General features: G+C 38.7%; 1 protein-coding gene across 5 annotated transcripts in view; it reads right to left on the bottom strand.

Moving 5' to 3' along the window:
- SOAT1 (sterol O-acyltransferase 1) overlaps positions 1 to 16,698 on the bottom strand; it is a 75,605-nt gene that overhangs the window by 10,980 nt on the left and 47,927 nt on the right. For all 5 annotated transcript variants that reach the window (XM_072830835.1, XM_072830837.1, XM_072830836.1 and 2 more), the window contains 8 exons: positions 8,509 to 8,657; positions 7,268 to 7,327; positions 5,592 to 5,699; positions 3,856 to 4,138; positions 3,091 to 3,169; positions 2,498 to 2,579; positions 2,162 to 2,207; positions 1,334 to 1,463 (listed from right to left, as the gene is read on the bottom strand). In XM_072830835.1, the coding sequence (XP_072686936.1) occupies positions 1,334 to 1,463; positions 2,162 to 2,207; positions 2,498 to 2,579; positions 3,091 to 3,169; positions 3,856 to 4,138; positions 5,592 to 5,699; positions 7,268 to 7,327; positions 8,509 to 8,657 (937 nt within the window). The remainder of the gene's footprint in view (positions 1 to 1,333; positions 1,464 to 2,161; positions 2,208 to 2,497; positions 2,580 to 3,090; positions 3,170 to 3,855; positions 4,139 to 5,591; positions 5,700 to 7,267; positions 7,328 to 8,508; positions 8,658 to 16,698) is intronic.

Here is a 16,698-nt window from a genome sequence, read left to right as displayed (position 1 = left end):
GAGACATTTTTCGTTGTCACAGCTCAAGGGGTAAGGGTTGTACTACTGGTATTTAGTTTTTAGAGGCGAGATTTCGCTAAATATCCTATAATACAAATAAAAGCCCCCAAAACAGTTTTCCAGCCCAAAATGTCCATAGTGACAAGGCTAACTTATCTTTGACTTTATGCCCAGTACTGTAAACATCATCCATGACTGGACTTCTGCCACTCTAAAATATTCTATGCCTTTGCTTCCATCCCACTACCTAGAAGCATGTTTCCACTCACTACTCTGCCAAACACCTATTTTTCAATACCCAAGATTAAATGTCATGTCCAATATAATACAAAGTTCATCAGCACTTTGTCCTACTTAAGTAGTGTATATTGTACTATATTGTAAAATATCCATTTTTATGCGTATCCCTTTCATTCACCTGCTTATTCAAAAAATATATAAAAATATTTATGGAGCATCTACTATGTATTAGACAATACTGGAAAGACTGACTGGCTGGCTGTAAGACACAATCTTTGATCTCAAGGAATTTGCATCCTATTGAGGAAGATATGCATTTGATACATATTCGATTAGAGGAACAGATAAAATAATTTATTGGAGTAAATCTTGGGGAAGGGCAGGGAGGGTAACCTATGAGTCTGGGAGAGAGGTTATAGGAATAAAGAAGGTAACAGAAACCATGATCAACATTTGACAGGCAAAAAAAAAAAGTAAGTAAAGGAAACTAAATATAATTAAACTACAAGCCTCCAGAGAGTAAAGAGCATATATGTCCTATTCACTGCTACGTCCTCAGTTCCTGGCACATAATAGGTACTCATGTATCTCTAGAAAACAGTAAATGGAATGAATGAAGTTAGGAGATGGAGGTATGGCCAAAAAGGAGAATGAGTAGCAAGACAGAGATTTTAAAACGTGGTCAACAGCATCCAGACAATGCTTTGTGGAGGTGAAACAGAATAAGGGCTAACCTATCTATTGGATTTAGAATCAGGAGGTTACGAGTGAATTCAGTAAGGGCCACAACAGTGTCCTGGTCAGATTAGAAGCAAAATTACAATGAACTGAATAGTGAACAGGAAGATCATGCATGAATATGGACTATCTATAGTCACAGAAAACAAAACTTGAAAGTCAGAAGACAAACAGAAAGATGGGGCTGAAACTACAAGTATACTCACTTATGAAGCAGATGGAAAGAAGCTGAGATGAGTAAAGATGTACAGATGACTTCAGAGCAAAAGCAGGAAAATCAAAGGTGTGCATATGCAACAGCTCTCTTTTTCCTTACAACTTCATGAATGGCCAAATGAACCAGTACCCATGTTACCTGGCAAGATGGAGTTAAATACACATAGGACCAGAACGCGAGCGCTGAAGGGCTCCTGTTTGATATTCCGAAACAAGGGGGCGCAGAGCCTTTCAAAGATGTAGTACACATAAAAAAAGCAACCAAAAACCTGAAATGGAACGGAGATATGATTATCATAATGATGGCTTAATATAAGAAAAGATGGTGACTGTTCTTCCTTCAAAAGAAGATAGATATGTGACCCTTAGACTAACATTCACATAGGTATTCTCTTGAACACTAGCACAAGAGTGCCAAACCACAATCCCTCAGAGGTATTACACCAGCCTTGTTTCTAGCATACCTTTCCCCAACCCTTTACCAACTGGCATACCAAAAAAAATCAGACTCTTGGAACCTCCTTTTCCTGCTACATGAAACCCAGGATAAAAGAACTTATTTCATAAATGAGTATTCAATTTAAAAAAAGGGATCTTCTGGAATTTCTGAATCTGATGGAGCAGGGCTGGGGGGGAAGATGGGGAACATGTCAGACCATACCCATACATATATATTCCAAAATAAAAAACTGTAAGAAGAGGCAGAAATTAATGTAAAGCTCTACTACAGTAACCAAATGGAATGACTTTAATTAAATTCTTCTACTGAAGGAAATTACTTTTGATGTTGGCAAGACAAATACCATTTACTGTACTGGTAAATAGTTTTAAGATTTCAGAAAAAGGTCTAAAGTCCCCAGCAGACATGGATTTACTAACACTTTCAACAGATTAAATTATTATTGTAAATTTGAATCCGCATGTCCCACTCATCAACAAACCTTAAGTGATTAAAGAAAAAATTCACCTGTAAAAACTGCATAGCAACATAACCCCATCTTACACTGGGAGTCCTAAAAAGGAAGAAACAAAATAAGTTTTCTAAATAAAGTAACTGAACTTTAATAAAGAGCCTCAAAGTACTTTCCCACCCAGAATACCACTTTTGGCAATATGGAATGCCTGTATAATTCTGTCAACAATTCCCATAATCAAATTGGATTGCTAGCATCACCATTTGGGGCTTCCCAGGGCCAGCAAGAAAGTTAAAACTCATTTTACATTCTTTGTAACCCTACATAAACTGGAGCCTGACTACCTATCCCACCTCACTAGCCACATTTCCACCCCACAGTACAATTACCTAGGATAGTTGTCACGGTAGATGAGGGTCGGAGCAAACAGGAAGTACAAGTACTGATTGACTGTGGGTACTGGAATAGTCTCTGGAAAAGGAAAACTCTGGTTATATCAGATACTCTTCTGATATTTCTCCTGGCAAAACTAAAAGGCAGAAATAAGAAAGCACACAATAGTGAAGAATAAAATGACCTCTCTTACTTAGCTCATGTCATTTCTCCCTGATCTCCCAAAGTGACTTCTTCTTATATTTATTCAATATTACCAGTCTCTCTAAACGAAGTTAATCCTGTGACTTAGAAATACCTCCCAGGGTCTGAAGTAGCAACTCAAAGAGTAAGCACAAATGGGTATAATGAGTAACATTCTATAAAAATAAGACAAAGTTGAAGACTCTGGTGATCAGTATTTGTAAATGGTAGGTACAAAAGCAAAAGAGGAACAATCAGGAAACACTGAGATAGTTTTCCAAATCAATATGGATCCTATATATTTAAAATCAAACACAATCTCTATGGAATGTAAAATGCCATCCCCCTAAATACCAAAGGTTGAAATACTCTATTGAATAATCCTTGACCTAACAAAATTACATACTTGATTTCTCCTTAGCTGAATTTAGTACCCGAGGCACATTCTCTCTGACAAATGAATGGGCCTTCATTATGAAACGAATCTACAAAAGGAGGGGGGAAAAAAAGATGAATTTTCTACCATTGTCTTGTCTCCTATAAGCAACCCCAGAATAGCACTAGATTAAATCATACAGAGAACTTCCTAATTTTGCATATACCAACTCAAGTTCATGTTTATGGAATAAGGCAAATGAAAAACTGTAAAGAAGGACATGTTATTATTCAAATTATTTTGCATCTAACAGCATTATGTATTATAGGCATATTACAGTAAAAAATTAAAAACCTGTTCAAAGAAAATCTCCTGAAACATTCCTTCCCATTAGTCACACAGAGCATTAACAGCCAGTGTAAGTCAGAAAATTCTGAAGGGTGTATAAACAAATCTTTACTCAGATGCGAAGAGTTTATATGACAAACCAATCAATCTGATACCTCAAAGGTAGAATTTTTAATTACAAAATTGTTTTATAATTTAAATGACTTCTACAAAGCATTCAAGAACAAGATCTGAATTCTTCCTAAACAACTCAATATACTTTCATTACCAAGACTCAGAACACTGAAGCTAGTATGAATTTTAAGACATGAGATGATTGAGTTTAACACTTTAATTTTATAAGTAATAGCACAATCTATCAAGCTAATACAACTAAAACTAATAGAATATCAATATTATTATTTTAACTAAACATAGCATGGTACTGGGCAACACTCAAAACCTTACCTGTTCAAGTATAACAATGCACCGGGAAGCTGGTGGTAATGTATATGCTAAGACAACATATGTTGGTCCCAAACCTAGAACTCCAATCTGAAAGACCATGAAAAGGAAGCAATGGAATAGAGAATGGACCACTGGATGAGAACTCTTGCTGTAGCCTCTGGCCCAACGTTGAAAGAGGAAATATGGAACTGCAAGTGTACTCAAGAACATGGCCCACCATGTCCACATAGCAACTGGAAGTTTGCCAAAAGCATAAGACATGAGATTGAACTCAAGCACCAGCCTAGGGAGAAAAAGCACAGAGAAAGAGCACAGAAGTGAATTTTTAATAGGCATTGACTCATAGAACTCAAAACTTTCAGACCTCAAACTCTCAACCTTAGGAAACACAACACGATATTAATCTGTTATGGTCATGAGGGTAATAGTTGTGCAAGAGGCAAGGTGCTTCTAGGCCTCTGCTTCACAATATATCCCAAGAGTAAATCTAAAAGCCCCTAAGATAATAATCTTTGACCATAAGATACCCAAGATAACCTAAAATAAAAGTTTAAAACTTTAAACTTCACAGTGATTAGATTCTAACATTAATTTTAAGCTCTAAGATATTCTAAAGTTAATACATAAAGTATTCAGGGATGCCTGGGTGGCTCAGTGGTTGAGCGTCTGCCTTTGGCTCGGGGCGTGATCCCAGAGTCCCAGGATCGAGTCCCACATCCAGCTCTCTGCATGGCGCCTGCTTCTCCCTCTGTCTGTCTCTGCCTCTCTCTCTGTGTGTCTCTCATGAATACACAAAATCTTAAAAAAAAAAAAAAAAAATACAGGGCAGCCCGGGTGGCTCAGTGGTTTAGTGCCCGCTTTCAGTCCAGGGCCTGATCCTGGGGACCTGGGATCAAGTCCCACATCAGGCTCCTTGCATGGAGCCTGCCTCTCCCTCTGCCTGTGTCTCTGCCTCTCTCTCTCTGTCTCTCATGAATAAATAAAATCGTTTTTAAAAAAAATACATAAAGTATTCAAATAGCAATAACTATTATGTCCAAAAGATGATTTTTCAAAAGTAAATAGGCATAATTCAAAAATCTATTAATATACTATCATACCATTATCTCAAAATGTAATTTTCTAATAATGCACGTAATTCAATGTATGATTACCACACTGTCATTTTTAAAGTTACAATTTCATTTCTATATTAAAAAGAAAAGTGCCCCTGAGTGGCTCAGTCATCTGGGTGTCTGACGCTTTCAGCTCAGGTCATGATCTTGGGGTCCTGGGATTAGCCCCAAGTCAGACTCCCAAGTCAGTGGGAAATCTGTTTGAGATTCTCTCTCTCCCCTGCCCCATCCCTCACTCATGCACACCCAGAGCGCTCTCTCTAAAAAATAAATCTAAAAAAGTTTTTCAAGCATTAAATTCCAATAAATTACTTATTTCTGGTAACAACCTGAAATGCATACCATAGTAGGAAAATTGATAAATCATATATACAAAATTCTTTAGGAAAGTTACCTAGAAACTACTAAAATAGACGATTTTTAAAACGAAAGTAATGAAACTTCTAATACTCCTTTTAGTTGGGCTTTTTGGGAGAGAGAGGAATCTCACCCTCCAATCTGCTGCTTTGGGATTTTCTGAATCAAATTTACCCAAATCACCAAAATTGACCAAAATTAAAATACAGTGAAAACTCCCAACATCATGCATCAACTAGCCAAACATTTTATTTCCTGTCTTACCTTCCTTCATCAATGTAATCTACTACAAGTGTGCTGAGGATAAAGAGAATGAGGAGGGCAATAAACATGTGATATATTGTTCTGATGTGGTCCACCTCAAACAGCTCACTGTAAATGCAGTTCAAACAAATAAAGTTAATTATCTATATTTAATTTTAAAACACCATATATAAGACTTTAAGGCAGTTCAGCAGATACTAAATCCACTCTCAAATAGTAATTATAAGTAAACATCTCTAACAGTAATCACAGAATGTTAAACTTCTGAAACCCCTCCCCCCACTCACACAAGCAGTCACATGCTCTCTAAGCTTTGAAAAGTTTTGTAATTGAAGTATACTATAATTTTTTCATAAGGTACAATTCTATCATTAAAATCTTAATTATAATTTTCAAAATATTTTTTCCCTTTTATATGAAAAGCCTGTGTTTCCCCACAGATACAGATTTTAAAAGTTAAATTTCAGGGTGCCTGAGTGGCTCAGTCTGTTGGGCATCTAGATGTCTTTGGCTCAGGTCATGATCCTGGGGTCCTGGGATGGAGTCTTCCAACAGGCTCCCTGCTCAGTGGAGAGCCTGTTTCCTCCCTCTGCCTGTTTCTCCCCCCACTTGTGTTCTCTGTCACTCTCTCTGACAAATAAATAAAATCTTTTTTTTTAATTTAATAAAAGAAAAATAAATAAAAGTTAGATTTCTTCAAATAGTGTGGCAAAACACTAAAACTGTATTCTACATATTGTAACATGTTTAGAGAACTGTGGCCTTCTCATTAAATATAAATCAAGTTGGCTCAGTGAATTTTGATAAATATAAGGTGTATTTTTTTAAAAAGCACATTAAAATATTTGAGATAGTTTTTCACCAGCCCAATTATTTCAGATGACCTATCCTAATGCAGATGAAATTACTGCAGTATTCTAATGAATGACTGAGCAAATAAATGATCTACTCAAAGAACATTACAAAAGAAATATTCATTACCTACCCAAAGCACACCTTTTTCAGTTCACAAATGAGATCGTAATTAATTTACATTGCCTAAGTTTTTTCATAGAATTCATACAATCTAAAATAAGTAAATCTGAGAAAACTATCAAGCTTCGAAGCTGGGGAGCCAAAGAAGAGATGGAAAATACATAAAATACCAAGAAGGCAGCAACACCAAAACTCTTGTGAAGGGGTTTACCTAATTAGAAAAATTTTGTTCTAGCTTTTTAGGTAATCAATTCCCTAGTCGCAACTTCAAGGAATTTATCAGAAGGCACATAACCATACTAACCTCTAACTCCTCCTTTGACACCAAAGAACCAGAACATCACAAAGAAGGAGCAAGAGATGGTGAATGTACATGTATCAAAACTGATGATTTATATGAATTCAGAACAAACTCATTAAACATGCATAGATTAGTATGCCTCATGACTCAGTGACTAAAGTGTCTGCCTTTGGCTCAGGTTGTGATCCCAGGGTCCTGGGATCGAGTCTTGCATCAGGCTTCCCACAGAGAGCCTGTTTATCCCTTTGCCTATGTCTCTGCCTCTCTGTGTGTCTCTCATGAATAAATAAATAAAATCATTTAAAAAAAAAAAACCACACAGATTAAGCAGTGATTTTAATAATCAGAACAATTTTTAATTCAAACTAATAATTAATAAAAGCAAACTAAAAATACTCACTCTAACAGAGATTGCCTCACAACAAAAATCTTTCCATGTTCTGGAGGTGCTCTCAAATCTCTAGGAAGAGCAAATAATTAAAAAAATATATAAATACTTCAAGTATTTTAAGAAATTTAAACCTATGAGTAAGAGAAAGAATATTAACAACTACAGCATATAACATTAATAAAGCACCTTCTCACTATGACCCAGGTTCTATGTGAAGGGTTTTATGTGCATTATCTCATTTACTCCTGAACAATGCTATGAGGTAGATACATGCATATCTGGGTAGGAAGAGATGTCAGGCACACCTCTCACCAAGCAGCACTCAAAGGCCCAGCTCCTACAGAAATGCATTCCTGGCATCACACACTGACAATCACTCATCCCTCTCCTAAGCATCCCTAAAGTCGTAGGTAGTCCTCTAGCCATATTCCAGTTCACATGTTGTTACTGGTCTGTCCTCTAAAACGGCACTAGAATTTATGATAATCTTCTTAATGTTAAAGGACTTCTAACAATCCCCAACAGCCTCCCGATCTTAAAGGTTACCTCCAGTTACTAAAATCTCACATTTTAAACATCTAGCATTATCATCTTCTTTAGGGTTTTCTGCATGACCACCCACACTTGTCAACTATTAGTGGTCCAAACAGTCTTCCAAAACAGGAATTACTACCAGAGACCATCAGGGCATAAAAGTGAGGAGAGCACAGAATGGCAAATTGGTACACATCAGCCTCTGACAGCTTTCCCTCTGTTTTTCTGGATGCCTGACCAATTACAAACATATATGTGCTTTATTACAAGTGTTGTATAGAGTGCAATAGAGAGGCACTATAATGATGAGGCAAAGAGCATGGGCTTCAGAGCAAGGTTCTGGATTCCAATACCCACTGTGTAATCTTGGACAGGTAACTGTCCCACGCTTTGGTATCCTAATCTGTCGCAAGCAGACTGTTATCATACCTACGTCACCGGGTCATTGGTTTAAATGTATAGCACTCAGCAAGTGTCAGCTCTTTTATAAGTCAGCACCGTCTTAAATGAGGTACAGGCTTGTTATAATCTTCATATTAAAATGAAGAAACCCTCCTTTCAAGTGGTGAATCTGCCCAAGGCAACACAGAGCTAATAAAAAGTGGTGCCAGGATGTGAATCCAGGCATTTTTACTGCAGTTCAGATTCTGATCACTGAGCATTATCAGAGTACACGTATGTAGGCACTAAAAGAAACTAATGCAATTCATACTTACTTAGCTCTGTGGTTGTTCTCCCCTTCAAGAACAGAAAAGCTTGTGATAGCACACCCACCATTGTCTAATGATGTTGATTTTTCAATGAGATTGGTCACAAAATCATCAAAGTGACTTCCAACTTCCTTCATAAAAAATGGCTTCAATTCCTAGAATTTTAGAACAAATAAAAAAAATTAGGAACTAATATATGCTTGCAGGTTATTAATATTTTTCCAAAGGATTCTCTTAAATAGAGCTGGATCGAAAGAAATCATGTCATCAGCAAAGAGGGAGAGTTTGACTTCTTTGCCAATTTGAATGCCTTTAATGTATTTTTGTTGTCTGATTGCTGAGGCTAGGACTTCCAGTACTATGTTGAATAGCAGTGGTGAGAGTGGACATCCCTGTCTTGTTCCTGATCTTAGGGGAAAGGTTCCCAGTGCTTCCCCATTGAGAATGATATTTGCTGTGGGCTTTTCGTAGATGGCTTTTAAGATGTTGAGGAATGTTCTCTCTATCCCTACACTCTGAAGAGTTTTGATCAGGAATGGATGCTGTATTTTGTCAAATGCTTTCTCTGCATCTATTGAGAGGATCATATGGTTCTTGGTTTTTCTCTTGCTGATATGATGAATCACACTGATTGTTTTACGAGTGTTGAACCAGCCTTGTGTCCCGGGAATAAATCCTACTTGGTCATGGTGAATAATCTTCTTAATGTACTGTTATATCCTATTGGCTAGTATCTTGTTGAGAATTTTTGCAATGACGTATCAGATAAAGGGCTAGTTTCCAAGATCTATAAAGAACTTATTAAACTCAACACCAAAGAAACAAACAATCCAACCATGAAATGGGCAAAAGACATGAACAGAAATCTCAGAGAAAGACACAGACATGGCCAACAAGCAGATGAGAAAATGCTCTGCATCACTTGCCATCAGGGAAATACAAATCAAAACCACAATGAGGCACCATCTCACACCAGTGAGAATGGGGAAAATTAACAAGGCAGGAAACCACAAATGTTGGAGAGGATGCAGAGAAACGGGAACCCTCTTACACTGTTGGTGGGAATGTGAACTGGTGCAGCCACTCTGGAAAACTGTGTGGAGGTTCCTCAAAATAGACCTGCCCTACGACCCAGCAATTGCACTGCTGGGGATTTACCCCAAAGATGCAGATGCAATGAAATGCCGGGACACCTGCACCCCGATGTTTATAGCAGCAATGTCCACAATAGCCAAACTGTGGAAGGAGCCTCGGTGTCCATCGAAAGATGAATGGATAAAGAAGATGTGGTATATGTATACAATGGAATATTACTCAGCCATTAGAAATGACAAACACCCACCATTTGCTTCAATGTGGATGGAACTGGAGGGTATTATGCTGAGTGAAATAAGTCCATTGGAGAAGGACAAACATTATATGGTCTCATTCATTTGGGGAATATAAATAATAGTGAAAGGGAATAGAAGGAAAGGGAGAAGAAATGGGTAGGAAATATCAGAAAGGGAGACAGAACATGAAGACTCCTAACTCTGGGAAACGAACTAGGGGTGGTGGAAGGGGAGGAGGGCGGGGTGTTGAGGTGAATGGGTGATGGGCACTGAGGGGGGCACTTGACGGGATGAGCACTGGGTGTTATTCTGTATGTTGGCAAATTGAACACCAATAAAAATAAATTTATTATTTAAAAAAAAAGAAATCCATGTTAATTCAGTAAGTTAAAACAGCAAAATGATTTCTAGAGCTGAGCTATGGTTTCAGAAATAGCTATTGAGAAAGCACCATGACTTATGTCTTTTTAAAAATTTAGACCCTTTTATGCATAAATCAAAATGTCAAAGAATCCCCTACTAAATGAACTCCTACAAAAAGATATATAAAAACAAGGTAAAAGAAATGGTGAAAATGACAGTCTATTTCTCTTCCAATTTTTATCTGGCAAAGAACAAAAAGTAAAACATCAGCATTCTATCACCATTATATAATTCAAGTCCCTTTTCTTCTCTTGCCAATCCTGCACTCCCAAGTACCCACCATTTATATTTTAGGTCCTGTCATTTCTGAATGATACCAACATTTATACAATAATGTTTATTCTACTCCACAGCTGTAGAGTTATCTAAATATAACACATATACACTTTCATAACATAGTTATATATTTTGGTCCCAAACTATTTTTAACATCTTAAAACTTATACAGCCACAGTTTCTTTTAAATGTGAAGCAAAACAGTATTTCTTCAGGTCTTAACAGGCCACCTACTATAGGTATTCAAATTGTATATTTGAATATTTTTAAATTGGTAGGACTCATCTGCATAAAGCAAAACAAAGTCTCACAAAAGTTTCAAGAAATAAATGCTTGTTTCTCTGTTTAGACTGAACCTAAAATATCGGAAGTAGCCTTTCACTAGGTTCTGTTATACCAAGAGTTCGACTAAGTCTTCTAAAGTAAAGCCTAAAAATACGAATATATCTAATGAAACTACATGAAGGCTTCTGCAACTGAGACCAGAAACTAAAGAACCCCATGAAAAACTCCCTTGTTGCTTTCTCCTGCTTCTATTCTTGCTAGGACCTACACCCCCACTTTATACACACGCCTTATAAAACAAATAATGTATGTCCTTCTTGTATAGGTCAAGGAGTCAATGATTTCTTTGGAGTTTTCCAGCACAATAGATTAACAATTAAGGAGTGACCAGGCAAGGTCATCATGAACCTATCATGAACAGTTTTCCAAGACCCCTGGACTCCAGGGCATAGGTGTTCTAAGTCACCCAAACGTGTGTTCCTGAATGCCTGAGAAGATATGTCACCAGACCACAATCCTCCATAAAAGCCCCAGACCCCAATCAAAGACAAGACTCACTCCTCTTTTCTTTCCAAGTCTTCCAGACACTGTCAATATCTACATCCTCTGTGTTTTCGATAAACTTCGGCTCTCACTTACTCTTTGACTGATGTTTGATTTCTATTCTGCACAAAGCCAAGGACCCTCTTGGCTGGTCCTGTGGGACCCCCTCTAGTCCTCAAATCCAGTCAATCTGCATCAAAACTGCTGTTTGCAGTTTGGGTCCTGGGAAGTGAGATTACAATACAATCCTAGCTCTCACAAAAAGGCAGACAGATGGAAAATACAAGATATACACATATAAACAATACACAGTAGACTACCTAAGTGTCACTTGAGCAATATTCAGGAGATTAGCAAACAAAGAAAGCAACTAGGTGATGACTAGAAGTATCTTTTTTGAGCTAGGAGTTGAGCTGAAACCTCAAAAACACAGAAAGAATTAAGTGGAAAGCAGTAGAGACAAATATGATGAAAAGCAGTGATGGGAAAGTATTAGCCAAAAAAGGAAATGTGAACAACACAGGTTGGTTTTAAGGACAAAATATAGAGGATCTATGTTCCCTAGAAGAAATAGTTTTTATAGAATTATTTTTTCTTATTTTTTTTAATTTATTCCTGAGACACACAGAGAGAGAGAGAGAGAGGCACAGATACAGGCAGAGGGAGAAAGCAGGCTCCAAGCAGTGAGCCTGACATGGGACTCGATCCCAGGTCTCCAGGATCACATCCTAGGCCAAAGGCGGTGCTAAACCACTGAGCCACCCAGGTTGCCCTATTTTTTCAGATTAAGGTTACCTAGCAACACCTTATTTTAGTTCTTTTATCTGTTCATTTCAATTATACGTCTATCCTCACATTTTGACATTTTTGAGTAGGATACTTCTCCAGGGACGCCTGGGTGGCTCAGCGGTTGAGTGCCTGCCTGCCTTTGGCCCAGGGCCTGATCCTGGAGACCTGGGACTGAGTCCCACATCAGGCTCCCTGTATGGAGCCTGCTTCTCCCTCTGCCTGTGTGTCTGCCTCTCTCAATCTGTGTCTTTCATGAATAAATAAATATAATCTTAAAAAAAAAAAAAAAAGGATACTACAACAACAAAAAACAAAACCAAAAAAAAAAAAAAAAAAGAGGTGCTTTCTCTAATCTCTAGATTTGGACAGATTGATAAAGTTTTTTTTCCCCAGCCTGTTACAAAAATGTTGTTCCCTACAGAAGAGAAGCGCTTATTCTGGGCACTGTTCTAGGCACTAAAGATATAAACCAAGTCCCAGTCTTCATGAAACTTAAAATTCCAGTGAGGGTAGACAGGACAGATAGAATGCCATCTGATGTTACAGAAAGAAATAGGGCAGAGGTGTAGGGGGCGGGGGAAGGTGTTTTTCACAGAGGTCAAGGAAAGCCTCAAAGACACTGGAGCTTGACACTGGAGATTTGAAGAAGGTAAGAGGGCAAGTTAGTGGATGGATATCTGTGGGAAAAGTAGCAGACAGAAAAAAAGCATGAAGTGTAAAAAGCCCTGAGGCAGGAACCCTGGGCAGTTTTGAGAAACAGTAAGGAAGCAGGGAAGTCATAGCTGAAGAGGGGTGGTAAGAGCTGTCAGAAAAGGAGGAGGGAGTAGGACACCTGGTTGGCTCAGTTGGCAGAGCAAGTGACTTTTGATCTCAAGGTCGTGTTCAAGCCCCACACTGGACATAGCGCCTGCTTTTTAAAAGTTTAAAAATAATAAAAAGTAAAGAAGGAAAGGTGATGGGGGAGGGCGCAACACCATGTAAGGTCTTAACACTTTGCTCCCTACTCCTATCAGTCCACTGAAATTTTACTCAGCATTATAAAAGAGGCCTAGAGTCTTAAGATGTGGCAAAGAAGTCAAACCTCTTTATTTTAGCTAGGATTCCTCATACTCTGCAATCAGTCTCCTTCCCAATTAACTATTGACTTAAGTAGAAGAGAAGCATGAAGAAAAAATCATAATAAATGTTATGTAAGTGTCAGTAAAAGCTGTTAAAATCCACTCAAGGTAAAGAGAGCACAGTCAGTATCCTCTGGCACAAGCTCTTGGCCTTACACACAACTCACCTGCATACAAGCCTTTGCCTTACACTCCAGAGCTTGCAGCTTCCAGTCCTATAGTGAGAAAACCTACAACAACCTCCCCACCCCCACCCTTATCAACCATATCCTTTTCTTTTCCCCTTCCCTCTATTTCCCTTCCTTCTTCTCCATACTCCAAAACTCCTACCTTTTCTTCTCTTCCAGTCACTCCAGAAATAAAGAGTATCCTTGGTTACCCAACCCACTATCCAATCCCAGGAACTAAGCAGACCTGGATGACAGGGAGTACTTTGATTCAGCACCTAGGGTGGTGAACAAGATACACACAGCCCTGCTCTGAGCTCACCGTCCATCAGTGAGCAAAGACATAAATTATTAATGGTGCAGAGAACACCACAAAAGTGGCAGAATGACATGAGAATGGAGAAAGGGAAGAGAGAAAGTAAAAGAATAAAAGTCACAAGTATCTCTTTTTTTCTTTTTTAATGTAGCATTCTATGGAGTACCTTTTAGAAAGCTGGGGGTCAGAGGTTTAAGGATATAAAGTTACATAGCCTGGCTGGTCACTGATGCAAGAACCAGAAGTAGACTGGTGTGGGAACCTAGATGTCCACCCGCCCTTGCCAACATTTCCCCACCCTGTCATGTAAGGCCCCTCTCCCCTCAATTAATACTGAGTAATGCTAGTATTTGAAGAAATCTATGTTATTTGTGTGTGTGTATATGTGTGTGTGATTTTCTATTTTTACTATTTTTTTAAATTTAAGTTCACAGGTATCTTAATAGTGGGAGGGCCAGTAAAAGGTGGCGTAGATGTCAAGTCTTTCACAACTGCCTCCACCCGCTATCTATGATCACAACCTCTCACACCCCGGACAGAATACTTCTGGGGGATGCTGAGCTAAAAAGGGACTCATTTTAATATGATTAATTTGTGTTTCCTTTTCCTGTAGCAAAGTTTATATGCAGGGAGGAAAATGATGTCTGTAATGCTGAGTAATAAAGTAGTGAAAGAAATATAAGTTTTTAGCCAGGCAGACCTGGAATCAAATTCTACTCCACCGCTTGAGTGTGGCCAGACAAGCTATATCACTTTTAAGAGCAGTTACTCATGTGCAACATTGAGACAAATAACATCTAACTTACTAAATAAACTGTTGTGGGAATTTTAAGAAAAGCCCCAAAATAAATCCCCTGCAAAAAACGCCCAGGGCAGTATCTGACAGTTATCACCCTATAGATACTTGTTGCTCCAACCCAGTGAGAGCTAACCAATGAAGAAAAAAACAAGGTACAATAAAAACCATGCTATAACTATTTTTTATAGATTTTAAATTCCAGTTAACTAGTTTCAGGTGTACAATATAATGATTCAATATTTCCATACATCACCTGGTGCTCATCAAGTACCCTCCTTAATCTCCATCACCTTTTTTTTTTATTTATTTATGATAGTCACAGAGAGAGAGAGAGAGAGAGAGAGAGAGAGGCAGAGACACAGGCAGAGGGAGAAGCAGGCTCTATGCATGGGAGCCCGACGTGGGACTCGATCCCGGGTCTCCAGGATCACGCCCCAGGCCAAAGGCAGGCGCCAAACCATTGCGCCACCCAGGGATCCCTCCCTCACCTATTTAAACCAACCCCTCTCCCATTTTCCCTCTGGTAACCATCAGTGTGTTCGCTATAGTTAAGAATCTGTTTCTTGGTTTGCTTCTCTCTTTTTCCCCTTTGTTCATTTGTTTTGTTTCTTAAATTCATAAATGGAATATCTTTCTCTGACTAACTTATTTCGCTTAGCATAATGCTCCAAGTCACTGCAATGCAACTATTAAAAGATAACTATTCAAACTGACCACATTCCTGTCCATGGCATTATACTACCCAGATGCCTAATATTCATTTCTTAATGCTGAGATTTCTCTTTTTCTGAGGAATTAAAGTGCACAGAAGCCGCTGCCACCAGGACACAAGGAAGAACCTTATTGTGGGCACCAAGTTTTCTTAGCCTCCTCCTTTCATGTATCCAAATACTGATGAAAATAAACAGTGACTGCTTATTACTGTCACTCCCCCTTAAACGAGGAAATATAGAAAAATACTACACAAACAGTCCTCTACTCTGCTTTCAGAGTTCTTCCATAATATGAAACGGTCATTAATTAGACTTCACAGGGGCACCTCAGTGGCTTAGTAGGTTAAGCATCCGCCTTTGGCTCAGGTCATGATCTTAGTGTCCTGGGATGGTTCAGGTCACAATCTTGGGGTCCTGAGATGGTCAAGCTCCCTGCTCACCAGGGAGTCTGCTTCTCCCTCCTCCCCTCCCCCTGCTTGTGTTCTCTCGTGCTCTCTCAAAAAAAATAAAATCTTAAAAAGAAAAAATTAAAACTTCACAATGAGAGCACTATAAGTCTGAATAACCTAATTGATATCAGAACCTGAAAAGGCGGTTGAAGTGTTAACAGGCTTTCTAATTTGCTTAACTTCTCAAGCTCATTTCTATTAATTCATTCAGCCCATGGATTACGACTGTCCAAGCATGCTGACAGATAGACAGAAGGACGACCAAAGAAATTAAGAAAAGCAAGGTGCCTAATCCCTATATTTTAAAGCTCAAAGAAACCTCTGGTGCAGGGCTTATTCACTCAACCCTGAAACATGAGCTGAGCCAAAATCAAGAGTCGGACACCCAACCGAATAACACACCAGGCATCCCAAGAAACGTCATTTTTTTTTTTTTTAATTTTTATTTATTTATGATAATCAGAGAGAGAGAGAGAGAGAGAGGCAGAGACACAGGCAGAGGGAGAAGCAGGCTCCATGCACCGGGAGCCTGACGTGGGATTCGATCCTGGGTCTCCAGGATCGCGCCCTGGGCTAAAGGCAGGCGCCAAACCGCTGCGCCACCCAGGGATCCCCAAGAAACGTCATTTTTTAAAAAGATTTACTCATTTGAGAGAGTGAGATAGGGCAAGTTAAGCCCTGACAGTGGGGAAGGACAAGCAGACGCCCCAATGAGCAGGGCGCCTGACTTGGGGCTCAATCCCAGGACCCTGAGATCACAACCTGAACTGAAGGCAGACACTTAACCATCTGAGCCACCCAGGCATCCTGAGAAACGTCATTTTTTAAAAAAAATTTTTATTTGAGTATAGTTCACACATAATGTTACATTACTTTGGGGTGGACAACATAGCAATTCAACAACTCCAATTCAACAACTCCGTATGTTATGCTACCCTCACAAGGGTCGCTACCATCTGTCACTATGTAACACTTTTACAATATACC

Source organism: Canis lupus, chromosome 6 (genome assembly GCF_048164855.1).
Source record: "Canis lupus baileyi chromosome 6, mCanLup2.hap1, whole genome shotgun sequence".
In the NCBI taxonomy this organism is placed as follows: Eukaryota; Metazoa; Chordata; class Mammalia; order Carnivora; family Canidae; genus Canis; species Canis lupus.
Note: the sequence above shows the minus strand (reverse complement) of the source record. Positions and strands in the feature narration are given on the sequence as shown.